At 35.8% G+C, this 24,622-nt stretch overlaps 1 protein-coding gene across 3 annotated transcripts in view; it reads left to right on the forward strand.

Annotated features, from left to right (window-relative positions):
- Nucleotides 1-24,622, forward strand: part of INTS6 (integrator complex subunit 6) — a 41,921-nt gene that overhangs the window by 14,715 nt on the left and 2,584 nt on the right. For 2 of the 3 annotated variants that reach the window (XM_027648137.1, XM_027648130.1), the window contains 14 exons: nucleotides 4,124-4,213; nucleotides 11,998-12,181; nucleotides 13,136-13,261; nucleotides 14,107-14,261; nucleotides 16,117-16,269; nucleotides 16,404-16,536; nucleotides 17,032-17,126; nucleotides 17,566-17,676; nucleotides 19,274-19,489; nucleotides 19,598-19,724; nucleotides 20,979-21,121; nucleotides 21,758-21,992; nucleotides 22,731-23,102; nucleotides 23,555-23,648. In XM_027648137.1, the coding sequence (XP_027503938.1) occupies nucleotides 4,124-4,213; nucleotides 11,998-12,181; nucleotides 13,136-13,261; nucleotides 14,107-14,261; nucleotides 16,117-16,269; nucleotides 16,404-16,536; nucleotides 17,032-17,126; nucleotides 17,566-17,676; nucleotides 19,274-19,489; nucleotides 19,598-19,724; nucleotides 20,979-21,121; nucleotides 21,758-21,992; nucleotides 22,731-23,102; nucleotides 23,555-23,648 (2,234 nt within the window). The remainder of the gene's footprint in view (nucleotides 1-4,123; nucleotides 4,214-11,997; nucleotides 12,182-13,135; nucleotides 13,262-14,106; nucleotides 14,262-16,116; nucleotides 16,270-16,403; nucleotides 16,537-17,031; nucleotides 17,127-17,565; nucleotides 17,677-19,273; nucleotides 19,490-19,597; nucleotides 19,725-20,978; nucleotides 21,122-21,757; nucleotides 21,993-22,730; nucleotides 23,103-23,554; nucleotides 23,649-24,622) is intronic. The other variant, XM_027648146.1, reaches the window with a different exon arrangement.

Consider the following 24,622-nt stretch of genomic DNA (forward strand, 5'->3'; position numbering starts at 1 on the left):
AGCTTGAAATTCAAGTTCAGTGTTTTGGTATTTTTTTTATGCTGTTATAAGTTAAAAATAGCTTTAAAGCTAATAATTTTGCTGTCATTCTTACTTTTAGATTTCATTTTAAGCTATTGTTTTTGAACAATGGTTGCTCACAGATTCTCAGGAGCATGTATGAGGATGTTGACCTTTAAAATTCTAGAAAAAAAATTATTGAACTGAAAAACTGATAGTGCACTTTTGTATTTCCTGGTCAGATATCTGAATTTACTGGCATTTAGGGCTGATAATTCTGAAAATGGAAAGACTCTGCTGAGATAATATGATGGGAAATGGATGTGCAGTACAACTTCTGTTAAATTTTGTGATTTACTGAAATGAAAGTGTACCTTTTGGAGGTTTATTATGATCTCAAAATATGTTTTTTCCAATTATTAGTAATCTGTTAAAATATACACTGTATTTCAGTTCACATTTATTTTCAACTTCTAGCCTTTCTTGGGCATGAAGTTTTTGTACCACTAAATATTTTTTTTTTTATAGTAGTTGCTTGTTGAACACATCACTTTTAGTCTCTGATTTGGTGTGTTTTGGTTATGTTTCTACTCCATCTATTTCTTGAGTTTTTCAGCACTTCTTCTGACTCTGAAATTACTATTTAAATATGTGCATTGAAATAACAGTAGTCTTAAATCAGTCTTCTCTTACTGCATGTATAATATTGTATACTTGCATGTGTAAGGTCAAAGTAGCTCTTGAATTCCTTTATGTGTACACTTGGAAGAAGGAAAAAAGTCATGCACGTGTTAATCAGGCATGCTGAAACTTGATGCTAAGCTTACTTTCCAATGGAAGTGAATTCTTAGTTGTGAGAGTCTTAACTAGGCAACAATGTGTCTTGATAGTAATTTGATACACTCCTGGATTGATCTGAGAGCATCCCACAAATTGAGATGGAATGGCTGTGCCTCTCACTGTGGTGCCTGGTTAGTGGTGAGAAGCTCAGTGGTGCTCACAGCTCTGTATTTGTTTTGTATTGTCTGAGCTACTTCAACTGGAGACCAAAGAAATGGCAATCAGTGCAACTGAGTTGCTTTGTGATTTGGAAGGAGTAGTTGTGAAGCTGTCTAATTGTTCAAATGAAAGTGTCGTGTAACAGATAAGTTAGTTTTAAGGCTTTGAATATCTTGCTTGTTCTTTTCTTAGCCAAGCAAGCTTGCCCTGATATTGATGCTGAGTTTTAAATAACTTTCTTCCAAAAAGAGGGGTGTGGGGTTTTTTGTCATCTTGGTGCATATCTGTCTTTGAAAATGTGAATTGTAAGTGAATGAAAAAGTCCTCCTTGTACCATGTTACAGTACTTGGTGGTTGAACAGAATCATCAGCTGGGTGCTTCCTAGTACTTTCTTTCACCGCTGCTACAAACCTTCAGAAGGAAAAGCAATTTACTGAAAAGAATTTGCTTTTGAAATAAAACCTCATGGTGATTAGTTAGTTGTCTGAATAAGTTGTGAGCAGGCTTATTATTTACACCTTGTTATCCTGAGCTGCTTTTCAGTGCATTGCAGCATACCTGTGAGTTGCCAAAGAGCTGGTAGTGTGCACTGTCACCCACTATTTCACTGCATGTCCAAAATAATTGGGGTGGACTGAATTGGTTACCTATGTGTTTACAGTCAGTAGTGCTACTATGTATTTTGAAGAATATAATATTTCTAAGATGTGTAAATTCCAAGTGTTATATTTCTAGAGGAAGAGAAATGGAAAGCAATTTGATTACTGTAGAATTAGATTAATTAGATTGATGTAAAGTTCTCAACCAATCATTGGCGAAAGTGCTGCAGTTTAGTTAAAAAAATTGGTGTCTGGAATTTAATTTTGTGACATTTACAAAAATGTCTGAGTTTTGAGAGCTTATATAAATAAGAGGATTTTTTTTTTTTTAGGAATACTTGGCTTACTCCTGGTTTTGTGTGCCTCCATAAAGCACAGGTGGGGAGCACGGTCAGAAGAGTCCGTGGTGTTCTTTAAAAATTAGCGACATGGAAATTTTAGTCAAAAATAGTAGATCTCAGTAATGGGCATTTTAACTGAAAATCTTCCTGATACATTCTGTTTCTGAATATGAGTTGATTCTTAATATGTTGGTGATGATCCTTTTTACAGGTAGAATGCTTGTGGAATTATAAAAATCAGACTGAGGATGAAGCCATTTCTCCCTCAGATGTGTTTCTTGAGGGAGCTCAAGTTTAGAAACTCTTGTTTCTTTTCTTATGGTTTTATAATCATTCTAAGACCAAAGTGGTTAAATTTAAGGCTTAAATTTTAGATGGGTAAAATTGAGAAAAAGTATAGTTGAGAAATTAAAAAGTTCTTAAAGATAATGAGGAATATCCAGATAATAGGGGTTGTCAGAGACTAAATTTTTAATACTTAATTTCAAATAGCACCACAATATTGACACAGAGCATTGCTTATGACATCCTGAATATAAGAATCTTACAATTCTTATTAAATATTATTTAATTTCTACACATTTATTAGCAATAGGATTAAAGTATTTTTATGTTCTGTACTTGTGAGAACAATGTTCTTTTCCTCTAGTTAGAAACCCTTTCAGTAGTATTTCAGTGCAATGTAATTAACTTCCAGCTGATGTTTTGCAGTTGTGGTAAACTATTAGTTGGCAAAATAACATACCGTAACTGTTTTTAAGAATTAAATAAGGCTAAAAATTCTTACGAAATTATTTTAATGAAATTGAGTTGGTTTTGAGAGTCCTTAAATTCTTTTAAGTAATTGTTTAAATTGGCTTATGAACTAGCTTAGCTTTCATAGGAGAGGTTGATTGTCTTGTTTTGATTTTATTCTTTCATAATTTTTGTGTAATGGCATGCTATTTTAAAAGAAATTAAGATTTTTCACGAAGGTTTGAAAAAATATTGAGCAAATAACTTAATTTTTTGTTGGCATACAATAAACTGATCGCTGTAAATGTGGTCTTGCCACAGTAGTCAAGCTGCATACCCCTCACCAAATATATTTCAAATTGTTTGGTAATATTTCTATTCTAAGCACACAATCAGTAAGTGATCCTTTATATTTAATGAGTTCTAAAAAAATGGATTTTCAAGGCCTTTTTCTTAAAACCTGTTAGCTCTCCCCTAATATTTTTAGAGCCAGTTGTAAGCATTCATGAGCTAGGTTGTCTTTATAAGCAGAACAAGGCTGTGGGTGTAGTTATATTTTTCTTTGTTTTCTGAAGAAGGAAAGCAAGGCTTTGATCTTGGCAAGAGAAGAAGGGTAGGACTAACTAAACAAAATATTATGGTGACTTTTATTGAGTCCATTTTTAACCCTAGGTAGAGTGGAATGTGCTACCTGGTCTTGGAATTGATATGTGCCTGGATTACTTTGGAATTCTCTTTTTCAGGAGGGACTGAAAGCTCCTAGAATACTGGCAGTAGGAAAAGGAAGTGCCAGTAACTGACCAAGTGTTTTTGTTACAGCTGGGCTAGTTGAATGTCATGGGATCATAAAATGGCTTGTCCTGTATGTGTTTGTCTTAAATGATTCATATGGAAAGTTTATCTGTTTTTTAAGTATTTGTTTCTGAAGTAAATTTTGCACGTTTGATTGAGTCACTGTAATCAAAATGTAACTGATGCTATTTCTGTCAGTGTTAATACACAGAGTATTAGTTCTTAACCCGGGGTCATGATCCCAGGATACTATGCTAATGCTTTACTTGGACACACAATAATTAAGTCACGCAAAATCAACCCTGCAATAGGGGGAATCAAAAGTATATGTTTTGAGGGGATGGTTGCTTCTCCTAACAGCTGCTAGTTTGTCAAAAAACTACAGTGCACATTATTTGTGAAGTGCTGTTACCCACTTTTGCTGTGTTTTTGTATACATTTATTACATACAGATACGTTAAGTATCGAACTTTTCATGGCCTAACTGTAAAAAGACTCAGAAGTCCATTGCACTGTACTATGTAGTATGTGAGAATAAATACCTTGGGCTTCATTGTTTTGTTACTGGGTATCAGTGGCATTTAATGACTGAACAGAAGGTTATGAATTTGTTATACCATTTTAAGTGAAACTGCTTTTTTTTTTTTTCCCCTTAGGGTCGAAACCCTTTTTTTCTGGAGCCAGCAATAATTATTACAGTTACTGATGGAAGTAAATTAACCACTACCAGTGGGATACAGGAAGAGGTAAGGTCTGACCTCTGTTTACAGCAATGTGTACTAAACATGGTGTTACAATACTGTTTACAGTAGGAGCATAAATGCTCATTAATAGCGTAAACTTGCGTGTGTTTTGCTTTTAATTTAGAGGATTTTTATGCAATGGTACTACAAAAAGCTGAGTAACTTTTTACTTACATCATGTGACAGAAGTCTGTGATACAACTGTTTAGTTGTATCTGTTTAGTAACCTGGGTTTGCTATTTCTGTCCAGGGAGTTCATGGCTTTTCAGATGTTGTTAGCAGAAGAAGTTGATTTCTATAAAGTGTGTGTGTCTTTAACTGGTCTAGATATTAGTTCTTTGTGTATAGACCCAAGTTAACAAACTGATTTTCCAAAGGATGTGGTCACTAGAGAGTGTGTGAAACGTACCACTTTCACACTGGATTTTTAAAAATAAGTATATAATGTATATAATCAAATCAGTAGTCCTTATAGTCCAAGATAAGAGCTGAAGAAATGTATTTCAAATTAAATCTGTAGAGCAGTTTAAAATCAAGATCTTAATGTACTGGAGTACCCGCTCAGACATCTGGCAAACTCAGAGCTATACTGATGCACTGAACTATTTTTAAATTACTGACTGTTTTGAATTCTTTCCTTAAAAAGATGGAAGTCACTAGGGATAGGGTTGGTCTGACCAGCTCAATGCCCGTTCCATGCAGTAGTAAAAAACCCCAACCAAATAAAAAACCAACAAATCCCTAAGATCGTTCCCTTTTCAGGGAAAAGATTAATATTGAAGGGTCTGTTTTAAAGCTTAAGAGGAGGATTCAGACTTTTGCTTGTGCTACACCACATTTGACTATACAGATTAGCTTGTCATACATAGCTGTTCATTACTTACTCAAATTTCTCCTAATAATCTATTATATTGCATTCTTACAGCACTTACAGAAGTTGTCTGTATGAAAAGTGGTATTTGAGTGTTTTTGTAATGTATCTGACTTAGAGGAAGAAAGTTGAATGACCTCATAATTCTATGTGGACTACTAACAAATGAGCATAGCCAGTAACTGAAAGGGAATTCCTGGATCCATGATAACAAGTAGGTTATATGTATAAAAACTTCACTTCCATCATATTTTTTTACCCAATAAACTATTTTCAGCTTAATCTGGTGATTGAATGGGTGCGGTCCAAAATACCAATAGAAGACACTGAAGTGTCACACTATTCTACAACATACAGTGGTGTTAGCAGCAGAGTACTGTTTTGAGTAGTCTCTTACCTATGTTTCTTGAGGAGAAGCATTTTCTTTGCTGCTGGATGACTAACTTGTAAAATCTGACATGGACAGTCTGGAATTACGGACACCAAGGTGCACAGAGGGTGAAGCAAATGACATCTTGGTGGAGGCTGAGAACTGGGTTTGTTCAGCCTTTGGTAGAGAAGCCTGTAGTGTTTCATCACCATTTGCAACAACTTAAAGGAGCAGGGAGCTTGGCTTTTCTTGGAGGTACACAGGGGTGAAATGAAAGGCAGCAGCTGCAAATTGTACCAGAGGAAATTCTGATCGGATATCAAGAAACTTTAACTATGTGGGTGATTGAACACTGGCATAGGTTGTCCAGTGGTTGTGGAGATAATAAAAGCTGAACTGGACAACGCCCTGAGCAGTCAAAAGGCTCTGGGCTGTATAACCTTCATGTGTCCATTCTAATGCACACAGTGCTATGATTCTGTTACATTTCCTTTCATCTTGTTCATTATCCAAAATGATTTAGATAAGAAAGCTGTGTTGTTCGTCATAAGCTCTTTTACAGCAAGAGTCAGGATTTCTTTTTTATAGCCAGCAAGTTTTTTTTTTTTCCTACCTTTTCCTTTAAATGTGGGTGCAACTTTCTTACCTTAGCCTTCACAGGAAGATATTTTCTTAGGCAACCATTTGGTCATACAGTCACATCTTTAAGCTGTTGTAACTTATGTTGAGAAAAAGGGTTTTCTGGTGACTGCTCTAATCTAGTAAATTTAGGCTTGGCTCATGAGCAGTGCTGACTGGTAAGTGCATGCTACACTTAGAGTTTTAGTATGATTGTGACATTGGGCCAAATTTGATGCATAATTTGCCAATTGTTCAGTTATGTTCTAGAAATGCAGAATCTACTTTAATGATAGGGAACTACTGATTTTTTTTTTTTGTAAATAAACTGATGATAAGGCGTTGTCTTCTGGAGGAATGGGAAGTGACCATGGCTCTTACTTCCTGCAAGACAAAATACAAGTTTCTTTGAGTGCTTTTCCATATGTATGTACTGGGTATGTGTTTCATACCCAGCAGTGGAAGTGATTTTTTTTTTTTCCTCTTTTGCCATAGGTGTACTGGTAGGAATATTTTTAACAGTATCAGAGAGCAGAGGAACAAAGCATCAAAGGTACTTCTGTTCTTCAGGGCTCATTTTTGGCTTTTGTCAGTGTGTGTCCTATTGGTCAGAATTTTTCTTAGTGTAGCTTGTGTCCTTTACAGTTCTCTCTCAAGTGGGGCTTGCAGAAATGAGCAAGAATTAGTATGGTAATGCCACCCTGGAGATAGAGAAGTTTGTCCTTGCTCTTTGGTTCAATAACAAAGCTTTTCAATCACTTTCAAATGTCTGTTTTGTTCTTCGGGTTTGACTTTGGGAAGGCTTTTCAGAGTTGGAAGTGATTGTATCCCACTGGCTATGACAGGTGTTTTTACTTCTTAACATCGACTAAGGCAGTATATTTTTAATTCTTTTAAATTGTGTACAAGAGAACTAACAGAATGTTGGGGTTTGGGGTGTTTTTTGAAAGCCTGTGAAGCCAGTATGGAACCTGGAGGCAGGTTTTCTCAAACCTTTGTCATTCAGTTGAACATTTGCGTTCTTACTGGTAAAATCAGTTTATCACTATGGGAACACTGTCATTTGCCCTAGTGTGAAGCAGTCAAGCTTAAACCCTGTTTCAGAGCTCTTGCTGAATTCTTCAGATGTCCTGTTCCTTTGTAGATTTTAATATGGGTTTTGCAGATAAAGAGCCTTTCCTGTTCAGTGCTTTGTCTCTTCTGTGCAGTTCCTCAGGTTGAAGACTGATAGTCTGTGCAATTATGTCCACCTGCACAAGTTAGTAACACTTCCAGTTCTGTGCCTTCTGCCAGTGCTTTCTAATACGCTAGTGCTGAGGTACTAAAGAATGCCAGCATCAGGTCTACATTCAGCAAGAGTTGTTGACCAGACTCACTTGTCCCAGTCATAACTTGAGGAGGGGACAGGCTCATCCTGTTGGCAAACCATCATTATTTAGTTGGTCTCATGCTATGGATTCCTCATGGAGTGGCTTTTGCTTCTCCTGATCCCTCAAATCCGGTCTTAGCCCTTTCTTCATCTTTCCTTTAACAGATGTTTAATTTCTTGAAGGGATTTCTCTTATTCCTCTTTATATTATGAAAAAAAATCATACTTTCCTAGTTTTACAGGTGCTATGTTGCCTTGTCCTCCTTCTACATACCCTCTGTTTTAAGAGGAAGCATTAAACTCCTGTTTGCAAGACTAAAGCTGGGTTGTTGGCCTATTGATACATTCTGATGAATGATTATGCCAGCAAAAAGCATGAGCAGTGCTGCTTGGTTTCTGTATGTTGCCATTCCTCTGATCATTCAGTTACAAGAGACTCTTACAGGAGGAATCAGTGATTTTCGTATGTCTTCATCCCTGAACTGTTTGGCATTATCACATTGATCCTTCCCAGGGTCAATCATCTTGCATCCCTGTTGTAACAACTGCAACAAGTGGCAAGGTCCTGCTTACTTTCAGGAATAATCAGGAACTGTAAATGATCTATTATATTTTTAATCATTAGTTCCTCCAGCTAGAAATCTAGACTTGAAAACAAAATTCTGCAAGAAGTGTGGCAAATACCATTAAATGTACATTCCCATTCTTTCTCATCCTTATTATTCCTGTTATTAGCAGTTTTGGTGTTTGCAGCATTTGACCCAGCTCTAAAGTTCTTGATATGTGCATTTTTGCTGTGTAACCATGAGCTCAGTGAGCACTCGCTCATGGTTAATGCTGGCATTGGAAGCGTGGAGTATATCCATGACATTGCCATGGTATGTCAGTTGACCTCGGTGTCTTTGTGGTCTTAAGTTATCTCCTATGGAAGAACAATTTGTGGCTTGTTACAACTGCATGGAAAAAGATGGGAAAACTTAAGGTTGTTGATAACTAAGTAGAATTTCTCAGTCTATCAAGAGTTGGTTTTCTTAGTTGGACTTGAATAGAGTTACCCATCCTTACGTCCTCTGACGATGAAATGCTGCATTTGCTTGGAATGTTAGATGTCTTATCTTTCTGTGGGTAGCAGAAAAGCATGCAAGGAAGGTTACTTGAAGGCAGATTATTTTTTAAAGAATTTTTTTTTTAGATGCAAAAAGAAAAGGTGACTGTCTCTGGATATTTTGATTCAGTGCCTGATGTGTAACAATCTTTTGTGAGATTTCCCAAGATGGAGCTGCCTGTAATTATCTGGGTACTAAAGCTTAAGTAGTGCTTGTGCTGCCCTATTCTAATGTACAAGCTGGTATGTGCAGCCTCTGCCAGAAGATCATTACTGTCTTCAGTTCAACAACTGCCATGCCAGTCCAGAATGCTCTAATGCTAATTGTGTCTTTTTTCAACCTAGGGTCTCTAGGATCCTTTTTAAGTTTTGTTAGGTTTTTAGACTGTGCTGCTGCTTATGATTCCAGGTAGAATGTAGGTAGAAACAAGGTCTGAGAATAAAAAACCGACCTGCTCACCAGTAATAGCACTCTATAAGATCTCTTCGATACAATGCTGTCCTCCACCCCCTCTTGGTTCTTGAATATTTTAGTGGTTTTAAAAGCAAGGAAGAGGGGAATAAAGCATATGCTGCTATCTTATTGTATCATTGTGGCATTTGGGCATGGTGGTAGGGTTTGTGTGTGCTCTTACAAACTAGTATTGAGACAAAACAGCTGGTTTCTAGTACTAAGCTGGGAGAACACTTGTGTGTGATGTACATAGACAACACTTTGAAGACCACTGCTGGTAAATAACCTCCCTTTTAATAGTTCAGTCAACCTTTTTCTCAACAACCAGCATGAAAGACAAAGAGGAAAATATGTACATGCCTTCGTATTGAAATATGCATGGGGAAAGAAAGGAAATGCAAGATATAGAATTCTAGGCTCACCTTCTGCTAGGTATGCAGTTGCTATGGTAATACAATACCAGCTTAAAAGAAAAGCTAACTGGAGGTGAAAAGACAGAGTTACTGATGTCTATGGAGAATGAGTTGGTTTGAATCTGTAACTTCGCTAGTATAAAAGTTAAATAAAGGATGCTAAACTAAACCGGAATTAAATTGTGGGAAAGTGAGGGCATTTGACTTGATGATTGCTTTGCATGGTGTCTTTTCATGGTGTCAGTTTCAAAATATTTCTAATAGTAATATGTACTTAATGCAATGGCCTACTTCTGAGTACTGTTTGGTTTTGGGATTATCTCCGTTTAACCAGCTGAGCCAAAGAAAGCTTTTGTAGCTTGAGAGAAACTGAACTCAGGATAGTGTTGGTACAGGGTCCAATGGGATACTTTCCATATATATAGTAAAAAATGTGTATATACTGCCTGAAGTAAAACAATGATGTTACATAGGTATGTTTTGCAGATCAAGTATACTCTTAGGAGCTGGTAAATCTTCCATTTAGTCAGATCTAAGTAGGAAAGTTTGAATGGCATTCCTTAATAGCCACAGGGGAGGACAGTGGAGTGCTTGCAATTGAGTCTTCTTACAGTGAGGATTCCAGGCTGTTTGCTAAGAATGCGGCAATTCTTGTAACTGAATTTCCTCTTCTCAGGCAGTCTTTGCTGGACCTTTGTGTGAAAAGGGGAAAGACATGCATGTCAATCAGTAATAAATGAGGTAGATAGCTGAGTTCCCTTTGACCAGTTTCATGTGAAACATTTGGGGAAAATAGTTCTGTTCTCACATGTACTCTGTGCTTGCATAAGCAAAAACAGAAATTCAGAAGGGATCATCAGGTGTGCTTAAAAGTCAAAAATATTGTGATTCTTGACCACATGTTATGAGAATGGATTTGTCATGTTTGTTCTAGTTTTGAGATTGTATCAATAAGTTGATTGTTTTTCGAACATGAAGACCTGTATTTTTCCCAATAAAAGATGCTTGCAATTATGTAAATAGAAATAGATGAGGTGGCTGGTGTGGAAATCAGGTTTAATGCTTTTAAACTATCTCTTAAAAATAAGCAAACAAGAAAAACTGCTTTAACAGTGTTCTGCAAATTCCCCAACTAACCACTATGAACTAAAAATGAAGGCAATATATAATGGGTACTTATGTGGACTTGCATCGAGTTCTGGAAAAGATTAGTACTTTCTTGCTAACATTGAGCTGAGATTGAGAATTGGGATTTTTTTGAGTGCTGCATGAGAAGTGTTTGAGGAGACATGAGTTTGCTTTAGCATTTGGGCTTAACTCTTGTATTTGGTGCAGTAATGGAACTGTTTGCACCACTTGAGTCATTGCTTCGGGGATTTTTTTCTTTCTCTTTAATGGCTGCAGTGCTCCAAGTGGAATTAGAATTTTGCTTGTGCTAACAGTGTTATCATCAGCCAGGGATCTATTGAATTTTCTGAACCTTGTAACCGTTACAAATTTAGATTATCTGGTCAGGGCTTCTATAGCTGAACGTGTGAGTAAGCTGTTTTTTCCCCACTAATCTGTGTGAGGTATCGGGATTCAAGAGAGGGGATAGAATCTTCTGAATGCCTTCTGCTGTCCCTTACAAGCTGACACACCTTGTTTCAGTTCACTAGGTATAAAACTGCTGCTATCCTTGAAATTTTAGATGTTCTGTTACTCTCTGACCACTGCTGTATTTTTACTGCATCATGTTTGAAGACTGACACTTGAATCTCTTTGCTTTAATTCACAGAAAAGACAGTAAAAGAAATGCTCCCATGTACTTAGTATCTTCAGTATTTTGAACTAAAACTTTTGTGTAGTTTTTCCCAGACAGAGGCAACACAACGGCACACGGCAAGCAATTCTTCTTTGTATGGGTAGCTGTGGCTGCTGTTATCTGTTACCTAAAAGTGAGAACGAATTTTGTGTTTCAGTGTTGATTTTAATTTTAACACCCACTTTTCCCTTTAAGCACAGACATGAGTTTAGTTGTGGGATGTACCTGAATTGCGTAGAATCTTTCTGATTCTGTAACATAACTACGACAATAGTTCACTTGAAGCTAAGTTATCTGGAGTAGGTAATCGTGACATCTACACTCGAGCTATATTTCTTCTGGGGTAGTCTTAGATTAACATTATCTTTTCATTCAGTTGTGCTTATCTTGAAGAACTGAGGAAAATACTAGGCTGAGAATGGCCCTATTCAATAGAAAACTGAACAAAAGAACACTACAGTGAAGCAGCTTTTACTGCTGAAATTCTAAAGAAAATATTCTAATAATTCTGAAGTTTGGATCAGTTTTTAACAGTGGTTGTTACTACTTGATTTGTAGCTCTCAACATTACGTATCATGTTGCTTTGAAATGTTTGAAATCTTGATTAAATAATGGGTGTCTTGCTTGTCATGTACAGTACCTGAATAAAGTTATAAATGTGTGTTATATACACACATATACAAGAGATGTGTGCTTATATAGAGTGAATTGCCATTGCTGTGTGACCTGAATTTTTGTTTCTTTCTAAAGCTGTGCATTCACAGATTTAAATTCCTTTGCAGCTCCATTTACCTCTCAATTCCCCTTTACCTGGAAGTGAGTTGACTAAGGAACCCTTTCGATGGGATCAGAGGTTGTTTGCTTTGGTTCTTCGTTTGCCTGGTATTACAGCACCAGAATCGGAGCAAATGACGGGAGTACCAGTGGATGACTCTGCAATCACACCTATGTGTGAAGTCACAGGAGGTGAGTGCCCTCGGTTCCTTTGACAAGTCATTACTTAAAAAATGTAGATCAATTCAGCTTAGTTCAATTAATCTTGTTCAATTAATCTTGTGATTCCGTGTCATGGAATAACACTTTCCAAGTTCTTACAGCACTTCTAAAAATTCTCAAGACTCTAAAGCTAAAACACACTGCATTAAAGCTACAGACAATGTAACCTGTCTAGGAAATATGAATCTACTCACTTTGGGAATTTTTTAGAAGAGTACTTGCTTGCTTTCTACTGCACCTTGGTATTGCGATTAGAAATTGTAATAATTGAGTCTGTTCTGCAGTACAGATTAGCTAAATTTTTGTCGTACTCTAACCTAAAGGAGCCAAAAGTGAAGGAAATGTGTTGGTTGTTTGGAATTTTTCCCTCCAGAGCATGCAGAACATATAATAGTTCTGCAGAATTGATACTTTTCTCTCAGTCAGAAATCGTATTCTTAATCTCTTAGAAATTATATTCCAGGTCAGACTCATGCATTGATTTTATCACATTTTAAGAACATAATGATTTTTCTGATGCATCAGAGGGGTTGTGATAGAGAGTAAAGGGATTTAAGAAGTATTCCAAAAGGATTTGATTCCACTAGTTTCTGACTGTCTGTAGGCTGTACTAACAGCACTTTGACTGAAATTCGAGGCCAGTTAAGTGTTAATGTCACAAGGGGGAGCCCATTTTCCGTGAATGCAACCATGAATTTGAATTAGTCATTAAGGGTGTAAGATCCAAGCCTTTCTGATGAGGTATGTGTCCCTGCTTCGCTAGGCTGCCTTGGTGCTTAAACAAGGAGGGACTCTTCAGGAGAAACTTTAAATCAGCGATCTTACATAATTCAACATGTGTGATGGTTGAACAGTTTTAAATGATCCAAGTTAAAATAAGGGCAGAAACACTGAACAACCTTAACCTTAACTGTTTTGTTGTAGGTCGATCATATTGTGTGTGCTCTCCAAGAATGCTGAATCAGTGTCTTGAGTCGTTGGTGCAAAAAGTGCAAAGTGGAGTGGTAATAAACTTTGAAAAAGCTGGACCGGATCCCTCACCAATTGATGGTACTTGACATTTTTTACACTGGCATCAAATAACAGGGATGACTGTGAATATAATTTAGTGAAGTTAATGTAGGAGTTGCCAAGACAAAAGGGCAAGTGTTGCAATTTCAAAGACATCACTACAAAAAGGACCTGCTAATTCTGAAATTCTGTTGTGTTTCAAAATACTGGCTGCAGTTGCTAGACATATCTACATTGTTCATATTACTCAGGTAGTATTAAGTGCAGTTATTCATGTCAGTCATAGTTGAATGGGTTCATGAGTTTCAAGCAGTGGTTTTCAGCCAGCTAGAAATGTGAATAACTTATGGAAAGACTGGGGGTTTATACACTTTATCCATTTTTGTTCAGTGTAATAAAGTGGCGGCACTAAGAGTTAAAATAGCAAATACAACTGTGCAATGTTAACTTCTCATTCTAAATGGCTTAGCTGGGTTCCTCTTTGGATGTTCCTGGGAAGTGTTTGTGGGATTTTTTAATCTTATTTTGCTACAATAAAAAGTTAGTCCAGCAGTATTAGTCACATATATCACTTTTTTAATGCAGGAATTTGAAGGTTATCTGTTAGTAACAATGGAGGAGAAAGGAACTGATGACTTTGAGGGGCTTGAGATAATTGGCTTTCTCAGCTATGATCCTGTAAACATTCAGTGGTTATTAGGTTTCTCATAGTCTGTGCTTTTGCGGGAATGCTTACTGACAACTATCTACTATTCTTAGAAATAATATTAACTGCAGGAAGAGCTTCCCTGAGGTTATAGTTCTTGAACTCCTCACAGAAGTTGTTTAATACTCTTCTTGAGTTTTATCACTGTTTTGGCTCATAAAACCTTTCTCTTCTGTAGATGGGCAGGTGGAGATATCTAGACCCTTTGGACCCCAACCTTGGCACAGCTGTCACAAACTTATTTATGTCAGACCAAACCCTAAAACTGGGGTTCCTATAGGTCACTGGCCTGTTCCTGAATCCTTTTGGCCAGATCAGAATTCTCCAACGCTGGTACGTACTGAAGATAAAGCAAAGGGTTTGTGCATGTGGGAATATTCCAGGATTTTCTATTCACTGATATTTCTAAAATCTTGAATTACATATTTCGCTGTAGCAACTGTAAAAGCAGTGTGACCCTAGAAGGAATGACATGTAAACCTGTGTTGCAGTTATCTCTTATAAGTTATTGATGAGCTAATAATAGAGTTTGCTTTTTAGTAACTTTGAAGCATTAGGAAACTGCCTGTAACAGATTGATTTGTTGACTTGAGTTGTTACTGCTTTGAACCCTGTTAAATATCAAATGGTGGTACTTCGGTAAAACCCTGGTGAATTCTATTGCCTCATAGATGGCATTAATAGAAGATAGTATGATCTTCTCAATTTGAATCCTTTTGGTAGTTCTGTCATCCTAGCAAGTGACTATCCATCTTCTGTAGGTGCAGTGTAGCCATACCTTCAATTTATCCAAGTTGAGAAAACCTTGTTTTTTTTCAATTATAGCCCAAAGAATGAATTTATGTGTTCTTTTTCATAAAAGAGTATATGCCCACTGCCTTCTGGTCTGAGAACTAATCATTAGTATTGTATAGTGTATTTTTTATTTCTACTAATATTTGAAAATTATTAAAGTAGAAATAATATAGTTGCATAATTGGTACATACTTTGCATAATTATTTTTACTGAATTTGTGTTCTTTTGATCTGAAATGGGTGTGCTGACTAGTACATTCACTGAACTTCTCACAAATTTTACCTCTTCTGGTTGAAAAACATATGAAGTCCTCTGAAATACAGGAGTGATACCAGTATGAAATTTTAGTGATATTTACAAGTTTGATGTTGATGGCATCTGTAGCTACATTCATTGAAGGATGTGGATGCCCTTGTGAACAACAGAGCAAGCTAGCATATATGAATAAAAGTAAATCTTGTGTAGTTATTAAAAACACAATTGTGTACAGGATGTTTAAAAGCTATTCTGCAGGAAAGCTGTTCTGTGTGCTCCTTGTAATGGCATATCTGTCAATGACATATCTGCTTCCATGTGCTATGAAGGGTCAGTACAGTTTGTCTACTACTGCACATCTTGATTGATAAAATGGATCTTGCCAAGTGAAGAATTGTTGAACTAAATCTTCTAGAAGTATGAGATGGGCTTACCCAAATGGCAAGATGATGAGAGATTTTTTTCTCTCAGTATGTATAGCTCTCATAATTCCATAAAGCCCTGTCACGTGCAGATAAATTCCTGTTGACATCAGTTGGAATTCTGCATTAAAAAGATTAAAATCCAAACATTGAAATTCCTTGAATTGAAATAATCTTTTTCTCAGCCCTAGTTAAAATGAATTCTTTACAAGTTTTGGGTTTTTTTGTGAATTCTTGCTGCTCTTAATCTTTGTAGTTCAGTTTGAATTTTATAACAGTTAAATTTGCGAAGAAGGAAAAGTGCTGGGGGAGGTCAGCAAATGCAAAAGTACAACACTTGCTTCTGTGGAGTATGAAAATGGACATGCCCTAGAGTAACACGTAGATTGTAGATTTTTTTTTTTTGTCCCTGCTGAGAATTACTTCCATTTGCAAAGTTTTGGTGTAAATGCAAGAAGTCTTAGTTGCATATTGCTCTAGACTTATATAGTTAAATAATTGGCATTTTTTTAGAAAATAAGATTCCTTCAGATTTTAAGGTAGTGCTAACATCATAAATTAGTTGCTTAGGTCTCATTAACAATAACTATGAATCCCATATTGAATAGATTCCTTAAATACATCTGTTTTCGAAGAAGCTGTATTGCTTTAGTTGTCATAGTGCAATTGCATTTTAATTGTACAGACTTATTAACAGTGGAATACTTGTGTTTAGCCACCTCGCACATCTCATCCTGTGGTGAAATTTTCCTGTACTGACTGTGAACCAATGGTCATTGACAAACTGCCTTTTGATAAATATGAATTAGAACCTTCACCACTGACCCAGTTTATCCTGGAAAGAAAATCTCCTCAGACCTGCTGGCAGGTAAGTAGAGTGCGTGCTGAATCGAAGTTTTTTACAGAATGCTATTTTTCCTAGACTTTATTCTATAAAGAGAATGTAAAATTTCAGAACACAGTACTTTGTATTTACATGCAATGTGATGTGGTTTATTGCAGGTATATGTGAGCAATAGTGCAAAGTACAGTGAACTTGGTCATCCTTTTGGTTACTTGAAAGCGAGTACAGCGCTGAATTGTGTGAATTTATTTGTGATGCCTTACAATTATCCAGTCCTCCTTCCACTGCTAGGTAAATACCACTTCATACAAATTTTCTTATGCAGTAGGCAATTCAAACACTGATGTCATCTAAACAGATTACTGCAATTAGTGCAGGTATTCATCACAAACCTATAGAAAGGTAGAATCAGTAACTTGTTTCACTTGTCTCCAATTGGCTGACCTTCATGACTCAGACTCTAAGATTTGCTTAATCATCATTTTCTGATATGTTTTGGTATCACTTTCAATATTTTAGGAACCATTTTTCCTAATCCATTGTATCAATGACAATTGATTTTGGTAAATAATTTATCAGGTTTCATCTTTTGACTGCAGTGTTTATCTTGTGTGTTTATGTTGCATATATATTAATTTACAGGTATTCACTTAGGTATTCAGGAACTTGCATTTCTTCAATAATTTCTTTTACTAGAATTTTCTTTTTTTTGGAGAAAATAATGTAATGCTATCTAGATACTAGATATGCCTTTCATTTTGTATCTTTGCTTCTTGTAACCCTTAGATGACTTGTTTAAAGTACACAAGGCAAAGCCTACACTGAAATGGCGTCAGTCATTTGAAAGCTATTTGAAGACAATGCCTCCTTATTATCTTGGGGTAAGATGACTTACTTTGTTAAAATTTTTATTTTATGGTTTTCTTTCCACTATGGATGTGGTCTGTATTTCAAATAAAATATGTATTAATTCCAGAGAGAATAGTTAAACTTCATAGCTAGTGAGTGTTTTCACTGGAGTCCTGTGGGGGACCTGAGACCTGAATGTTATGAAAATTTCATAATCTCATAATACACTGTGACTTGTATATAAATGATATCTTTGTTAATAAGTGGTTCTGTATGAATGGCACTATGTTTTAAAAAAAAAACAAAAAACCAAAAACAAAAAAACAAAAACCAAAAAACAGCACAAAATGCTACCCTGAGAGTCTTTGTTCTTCTCTTACTTTGAGAACCTCGGGTTCTATTTGAAATGGATACAGTTGGTTGAAGTATTTATAAAGTTAAATGTGACCATAAATGTATTCCATATTTCAGCCTTTGAAGAAAGCTGTGAGAATGATGGGAGCACCAAACCTTATAGCTGACAATGTGGAATATGGACTTAGTTACAGTGTCATTTCATATCTCAAAAAGTTGAGTCAGCAGGTAATGTTGAAGCAAAAGAGCAGTGAAAACTTATTCTAATATCAGGATAATCTTAAAATACTGAAGTTCAGTGGGTTTGAAGGAAAAAAGAGCAGAAAGATGAAGTCTATACCTTCCCATAAGCAATTGGCAAAAAATAATTTTGGTCTTCTGAATTGCAGGAAAACATAACATTTAAATATAGACTTTGTAAACTGGACTATAAAGATAGATATGGAAGTATAAATTGTGATTTTTTTTTTATTTACTTAAGGAGCATTTTTACTTGTACAGACAGTAACATGTTGTCGTACCTTAGATATTAAAGATGTTTTAGGATTTTTTTCAGGAAATAGAGAATTTTACTTCATGCATCTGAATCAAAGTGTCCTTTTTTTGGCTTGTGACATGAAATGGAAAGTGTTCAGTAAATAAGATAACTGACATAATTCAGAATCTCAAATGAGGATACAGATGTAGAAGTGACAAGTGACTATTTGAAATTGTTGACTGTGTTCAGAATAGTGCCCGTATCTTTGACTAGTCTACTGCACCAGCTAAAGCATTTCTGCCCTGCTACCTCCACTTTTATTCAACTGTGCATGTTAAGCTTTCTGTTCAAGATAATAACATAGTAGGCTTGAAACTTCAAGAAATAGTAGCGCCAAGTACTTGTAACTTAGCTAATGAGCTCTTATGGGTCAGTTTTTTTCTTAAAACATTAATATAAATGATTACTTGTGGAAGCAAATATCTTGAAGTTTACAGCGTGTTCTGTTAAATCAGTCATGTTGCTCAGTACTCTGTGAACTGATGTCTTAACGTAGACATCTTTGACTTCTCTAAAATGTGATGACATGCACTGCAAATTGTACTTAAAGCTTTTTGAACTTCTGGAAGACCCTGCCAGTAAAGACTCACTATTCTCAATAAGTACATTTTCAAATTTTGAGTAGTCTATAAATTTGTGAAATTGGAAAAACGAAATTGGCAGGTGTATTACTAAATTCCTTTTGGGTCTTTGTTCCACTGTATTTTGTCAAAAAGCTGGCATTTATGAATATGTTTAATTTTGGTGCAAATCTTAACATGATATTGAAGGTTATGTCTGTCTAACCAAACAGAATCAGGTATTATCATATATTTCATATTTAATAATGTTATGATTATTTGTATTAAGCTTCTAAAAAGTTGATACCATTGGGTGACTGATCACAACTATAGTTGCAGGAGAATCAGTCTTGTGAGAGACTGTTTTCTACAATAACAGCTGAACCCTATATGAGTACAGGTAGATTTTCAGAGAATTACTAGTCAAATTATGGCATTTTATGAAAATAAAAGCATTGCATGCATATTGGTGCTTAGATACCATAATGGGCAGCAGAGGAGAAATATGCAGAAGACCTAGGCACAAACTGTTCACTATATTTAGAATTGTAGTAAGCATTAAGTGGTTATGTATTAAGTACTCCTTAAGCGCTCATCCTGGTTATGGTCATCATAGTGTGTTAGCACGTTGTTGAATCTTGTAGGTAGGAATTTAAAATGAATAAGTCTGACTAATCCTTTTAAGAGCATATTGTCAATTTTATTTATTTATTTATTTCAAATTAAGGCCAAAATAGAGTCCGATAGAGTCATTGGCTCTGTAGGCAAAAAGGTAGCGCAAGAGACTGGAATTAAGGTCAGAAGCAGATCACACAACCTGTCTATGGCACATAGGAACGATTTTCAACATCTGCTACAGGGGATTACTGGGGAAATTCCTCATAGACCTCTAGACCTCAATATGAAGGAGTATGCTGGGTTCCAAATAGCTTTGCTGAATAAGGTAAGCACCACTGTGTGTAATGTTGTTATTTTCAATATACTTCCATTGAAATGCTAGATATTGTTTTTTACATGGCATTAATTGGGACTTCATTTACTGGAACTATAGGATTTGAAACCTCAGACTTTTAGAAATGCTTATGACATACCCAGAAGAAATCTTTTGGATCAGTTAACACGAATGAGATCTAATTTACTGAAGAGTACTCGCAAGTTCCTGAAAGGACAAGATGAAGGTTAGATAACAGTTTGTTTTGTCTACCTGTGATGTGATTATTACTTAAAAACAAGGTAACAAATAGTGTAGTTCTTTAAAACTTGGATGTCTGTTACCATTAAACTGCGTGGTTTCTTAGATACTTTTCCCTTAGATAGCTCATTGGAGGAAAAATGGTGAGGATAGAGAAGATTGCACACTCACTGCTCTGTCCTTCAATCCATATGAGGAAACCTGGGCTTTTACAGACAAATCTTTTTTCACTTTTTTTTTTTCCTACTTTCATGGATGTATCTGATGGGAAAAAAAAAATCACAGCAGTTCTGAATGTTATGATCTCTCTCCATAGAAGTGGACTGGGAGCAGTGGAAAAGTAAGCTAGCTCACTGGTTGTTGCCAGTGTGATTCTTTTGCTTGTTAGACCAACAACAAATAGTTCAGTAGTCTGCTAATTTATTTCTTTACCTTTTTCCTGTGTCTTCTGGCACTGCTTTATGGTATCTAACAGAGGATCAAAAAAGTGGAGAAGATGAGAAGGGTAATGCAAATGAACACATATGTTATATTAGTCCTACCACTACTTAGGTCAGATTAACATCTGTGCATTTCCACATTACAGTACCACTTTGTCAGAGTAGTTCTTTGAGGAGGTTTAAACTACATAAAAACTCAAGTTAGGGCTTTTTTCTGCTAGTTCTTCTGATGCATGTTTTTCTGGATCAAGTCTTGGCAAATCTAAAGCCATAACAAGTTTAGAATTGGGTTATATGGGTTTTTAAGAATTTGCTGACTACAGTGGTCAGAAATCACCCTTGCTTTGGTAAAATGCTAGTCTTGACAATTAAATTTTGGGTAGCTAAAACTGGGCGGTTATGTCAAAGCTGTGTACAGCATGGCATGACTGCTTTGCATTAATGTGTCTTTTGTATTATTGTTTTAGTTCTGATCTGTTCTCAGTCTGTTTTTTCACCCATCAACCTGTTGAAAAGTTACAGGACGCATGAGAAAACTAACATCCATGCCTGACAACTATTGCTTATTTCCTGTCATAATAATAAAAAATCCACAAGATACGTACTGATTCATTTAAGCAAGTCTCCTGCAGTGAAAACAGTGTTATAAATACCAGTTAGGCAAGAAAAATGGTGTTTTACACACCTGTTCTGTTAATGCATTCGATGAAAGTATGAAGACTGAGATGTAAAGTGGGTATAGACTGGATTCTTATAAGGTGAGCAGTGGTGTATATTAATAAACTTTTCTATTATGATAGATCAAGTTCACAGCATACCTATAGCACAAATGGGAAACTACCAGGAGTATCTAAAACAAATACCTTCCCCACTCCGAGAACTTGATCCTGATCAACCACGAAGGCTTCATACATTTGGCAATCCATTCAAATTGGACAAAAAGGTGACTTTTCTGTAAAGCTTTTTAAAAAATGTGTGATTGTGTGTACTGCCACTTACATTGCTCTTCTTGAGTAGTCTGTTGGATAAACCCTTTCAAATATTTTTAAAAGCACTCCTTACAAGAAAGCATTTCAGATGTTTTTCCATCAGTAGTATTGTAGAGAGGGCAGTCTTTATTGAAAAACCAGTGTTATGCCTATAAATTATATTATAAATGAAATACATTTGTCTCTGTAGTATAACTAATATTTATTCATGTTTTATTTACCAAGCTTCCACCAGGAAAAGCTTCCCATAATTTCAGGAATCTGGACTGTCCCTTCTGTCCAAATCTTTCTTAGAATTGACCAAACTGCCAATATAGTTTAGAGCCTTTGTATTAAATGTGAGTCGCTTTGGAGTTACTGAAAAGGAAGTTTGACCCACTCTGTCTTACTTGGCAGACTGTTGGATAAGGACCTTAAGCACATTGATTTAGTCTTGGAAGGATTTGGTTGACACTTTATAATTCCAAACATAATGGCATGTTGTATGTAGCTACCTTACACATACTAAACATTATCGTAATATCAAGGCATTAATTGTACTTTGTAGTTTTGGTGTAAAGTTAAGAATTCCTCCTGTTAATTAATTACAGGGAATGATGATAGATGAAGCAGATGAATTTGTATCAGGACCTCAGAATAAACATAAAAGACCTGGAGAACCAAATATGCAGGGGGTTCCAAAAAGACGACGCTGTATGTCCCCCCTGCTCAGAGGCCGACCACAAACTCCTCCGGTTGTGAATAACCACATTGGAGGAAAAGGGCCACCAACACCAATTGCACAAGCACAACCTGACCTTGTTAAACCTATTGCTATTCACAAAAGTAAGTGAATCTTCAACTTCAGAGTTTGCTGTTTAATTTATGCAAAAACACTTGTTTGTGTAAAAATACTGCTGGTGATTTATCAGGGCAGTTTTATACCTCATTTTTGAAAATGAAGTATTTAAGTGTGCATCTGGGGTTAATTACAGAGAGTTCATACAGTCCTTCAGACGGAAGTCTCTTTTGTATGAATTCCAGGTATAAACAATATATTTCCTGTACTAAATGGAGAGACAATGTAAACAGGGAGAAGGTGTTGCTCCTTTGCCTGGAAATTCACATTCACAAGTGTCACAACATGAAGTTATTTTGAATTTTCTTCTAATGCAGTGAAATCACTTCCCTTATTGTGAAGTTGAGCTGCTGTTTAACAGTCTTGCTTGCTTGCAGTACTAATGTAAGCTTGTTCAGTTTGATTTAGTAGGAAAAAACACCATGTTATAAAAGCACATCTTACAGGTGGTTTTTGTTGGTAGTTTGTAATTTCCTGTTTTTGTATAAAGAATATACATGTGATTTTTTAATTTTTATTTTAAAAGCCATTAATTGCCAGAAGATGTAGTGATGGACTCAATGTTATAACCCACAAACAGGTTTTCTTATGCCTGGTGTGTACAGTAGACTGACTATACAAGCTGGAGCATAATTTTAAAAGAGTCCAATACTGACCTGACTCACTGACTTCTATCAAATGATGAAGAATGTAAAACTGGCAAATGTAATCTTTGTTTTTTTCAGCATCAGAAACAAATAATGAAGTTGCAGTTGATGATGTCATTGAGAATCACGTTACAGGCCCACTTTCATCAGATGTTTTCCCAAATTCTGCGGATTCAGAGTTTTCACTGTCTTCTTCGCCATTCAATTCTTTGGATCGAGCAACAGCTCATACAGATGATGTGGTCCGTGAGCATTTAGGGAATAATTTGAATGTTGATGGGTTTTTGGAGAATCATGAGGAATCAGGTAGTAAAGAACAAAGTACTGAAGAGAACTTGCCAATGTCTTCACCCAGCAAAGGGAAAAAACCAGTTCATTGCAGAAGTTCCAGAGAGATCAATATAGACCTAAGAGCACAAATTATGAAAGAGATCCGAAAACCAGGAAGGAGTAAGTATACCAGATATCTTTCAGATGATTGACATGAGGATTAAACAAAGAATTCATATTAGATTACCATTTTAGAAATGTACTGAACTATAAGACTGAAGCAAAATACATTTAAAGCTGAAAAGGTTTGTTTTAAAATCTCTGCCAAAAACTTCCTGTATGAGTGATTAAAATATTGCTATACCTATCAATGTTCATGAAAACTATGGTTTTTGTATCATCAGTATTAGACTTAACTTGTTAGGTGTTCCAGTAATACCCTAAACTGCAATAATCTGTGTTCTTTCATGTTAGTTTTCATTAAACAGTATGTCGTTACTGTGGTTGATAGGAGATACAGCCTGAAAGCTTACAAAAACTCGAAGTTTGTTGTATTTCACTCAGATCTATTCAACAGATATCTGTATAGGCATTTTTAAATAACTGATTTCTCTCTTTTCTTTACCTCTAAGAATATGAAAGAATCTTCTTTTTACTGAAACATGTACAAGGAAGCTTACAAACTCGATTGATATTTTTACAAAATGTTATTAAAGAAGCTTCAAGGTAGGTAACTGAATCGTATTAATCTTATGAACTGCACCATGTAGTACTATACATAACTGCTTGACAACCATGCAGTTACTTGTTTGGAAACAATGCACTGCAAGTAAGTAATTCCCTATGAAAAAACAGAAATGCTTAAGCTTCTTGAGGTGTTTTTTGCACAAGCTTACCTTTTCCCCTCAGATTTTGTCTTAAAAATTTAGCAACTGTAACTGTCAAGTCACTTTAAACATAGATGGACAATGGGATAGAAAGAGTAGGTAACTTTAAAAAAAATCATTCAGATTTCAAAGTTCAGGTGTGAGTATACTGCTAATTTGAAAATCTGATGGAGTTGCATATTACTGTGAGTTGGGCTTTCAGAAACAGTTGAAATTAATTATTCTGCATCAGCTCAAAATCTTGTCCTAAAAATAGTCTTGACATCCAGGTATGCTCTGTAAATATATGTCTACTCTTTAGACATTTAATTCCGATATTATAGTCCTGTCTGAGACTTTGGAAATGGAGGTAGCTTTTCACTGGAGAAGAGACTTGCTGAGGATTTAAACCCTGTGTTGTTGATCCAGGTAGAAACTGTTCCTTACAGTATCCTGTAGATAGACTGTCCAAATTTAACCTTCTGCATATTAACTAAGAGGAAAGAAATGAAAAACATATTAGAACCAATAATGTTTGAGTTGCAGGGAACTAGTAATTCCGGCAGATTGCTTGGATCATAAATATAGGTAACTTTAAAACTTACTTCCAAAACCTCAAAGAATAGTTGCTTTTTCTTCCTCTGTTCTATTTTTGTAGCAGTCAGCTTTTTTCCTGTGGTATTACTGAACAAAATTTATGATCAAAAGACAAAGTAATTTTTGGATAAAACCATGCTAAGAGTTTAAGGTGCACTGGACGTTGGACATTTGTACAGATCCTCTAGCCTTTGTCAGCTTGGCGAGGCATATAAATTTATACAGATCATGCTCCTT

Source organism: Corapipo altera, unplaced genomic scaffold, assembly GCF_003945725.1.
Source record: "Corapipo altera isolate COAL_440 unplaced genomic scaffold, ASM394572v1 0, whole genome shotgun sequence".
Lineage (NCBI taxonomy): Eukaryota > Metazoa > Chordata > Aves > Passeriformes > Pipridae > Corapipo > Corapipo altera.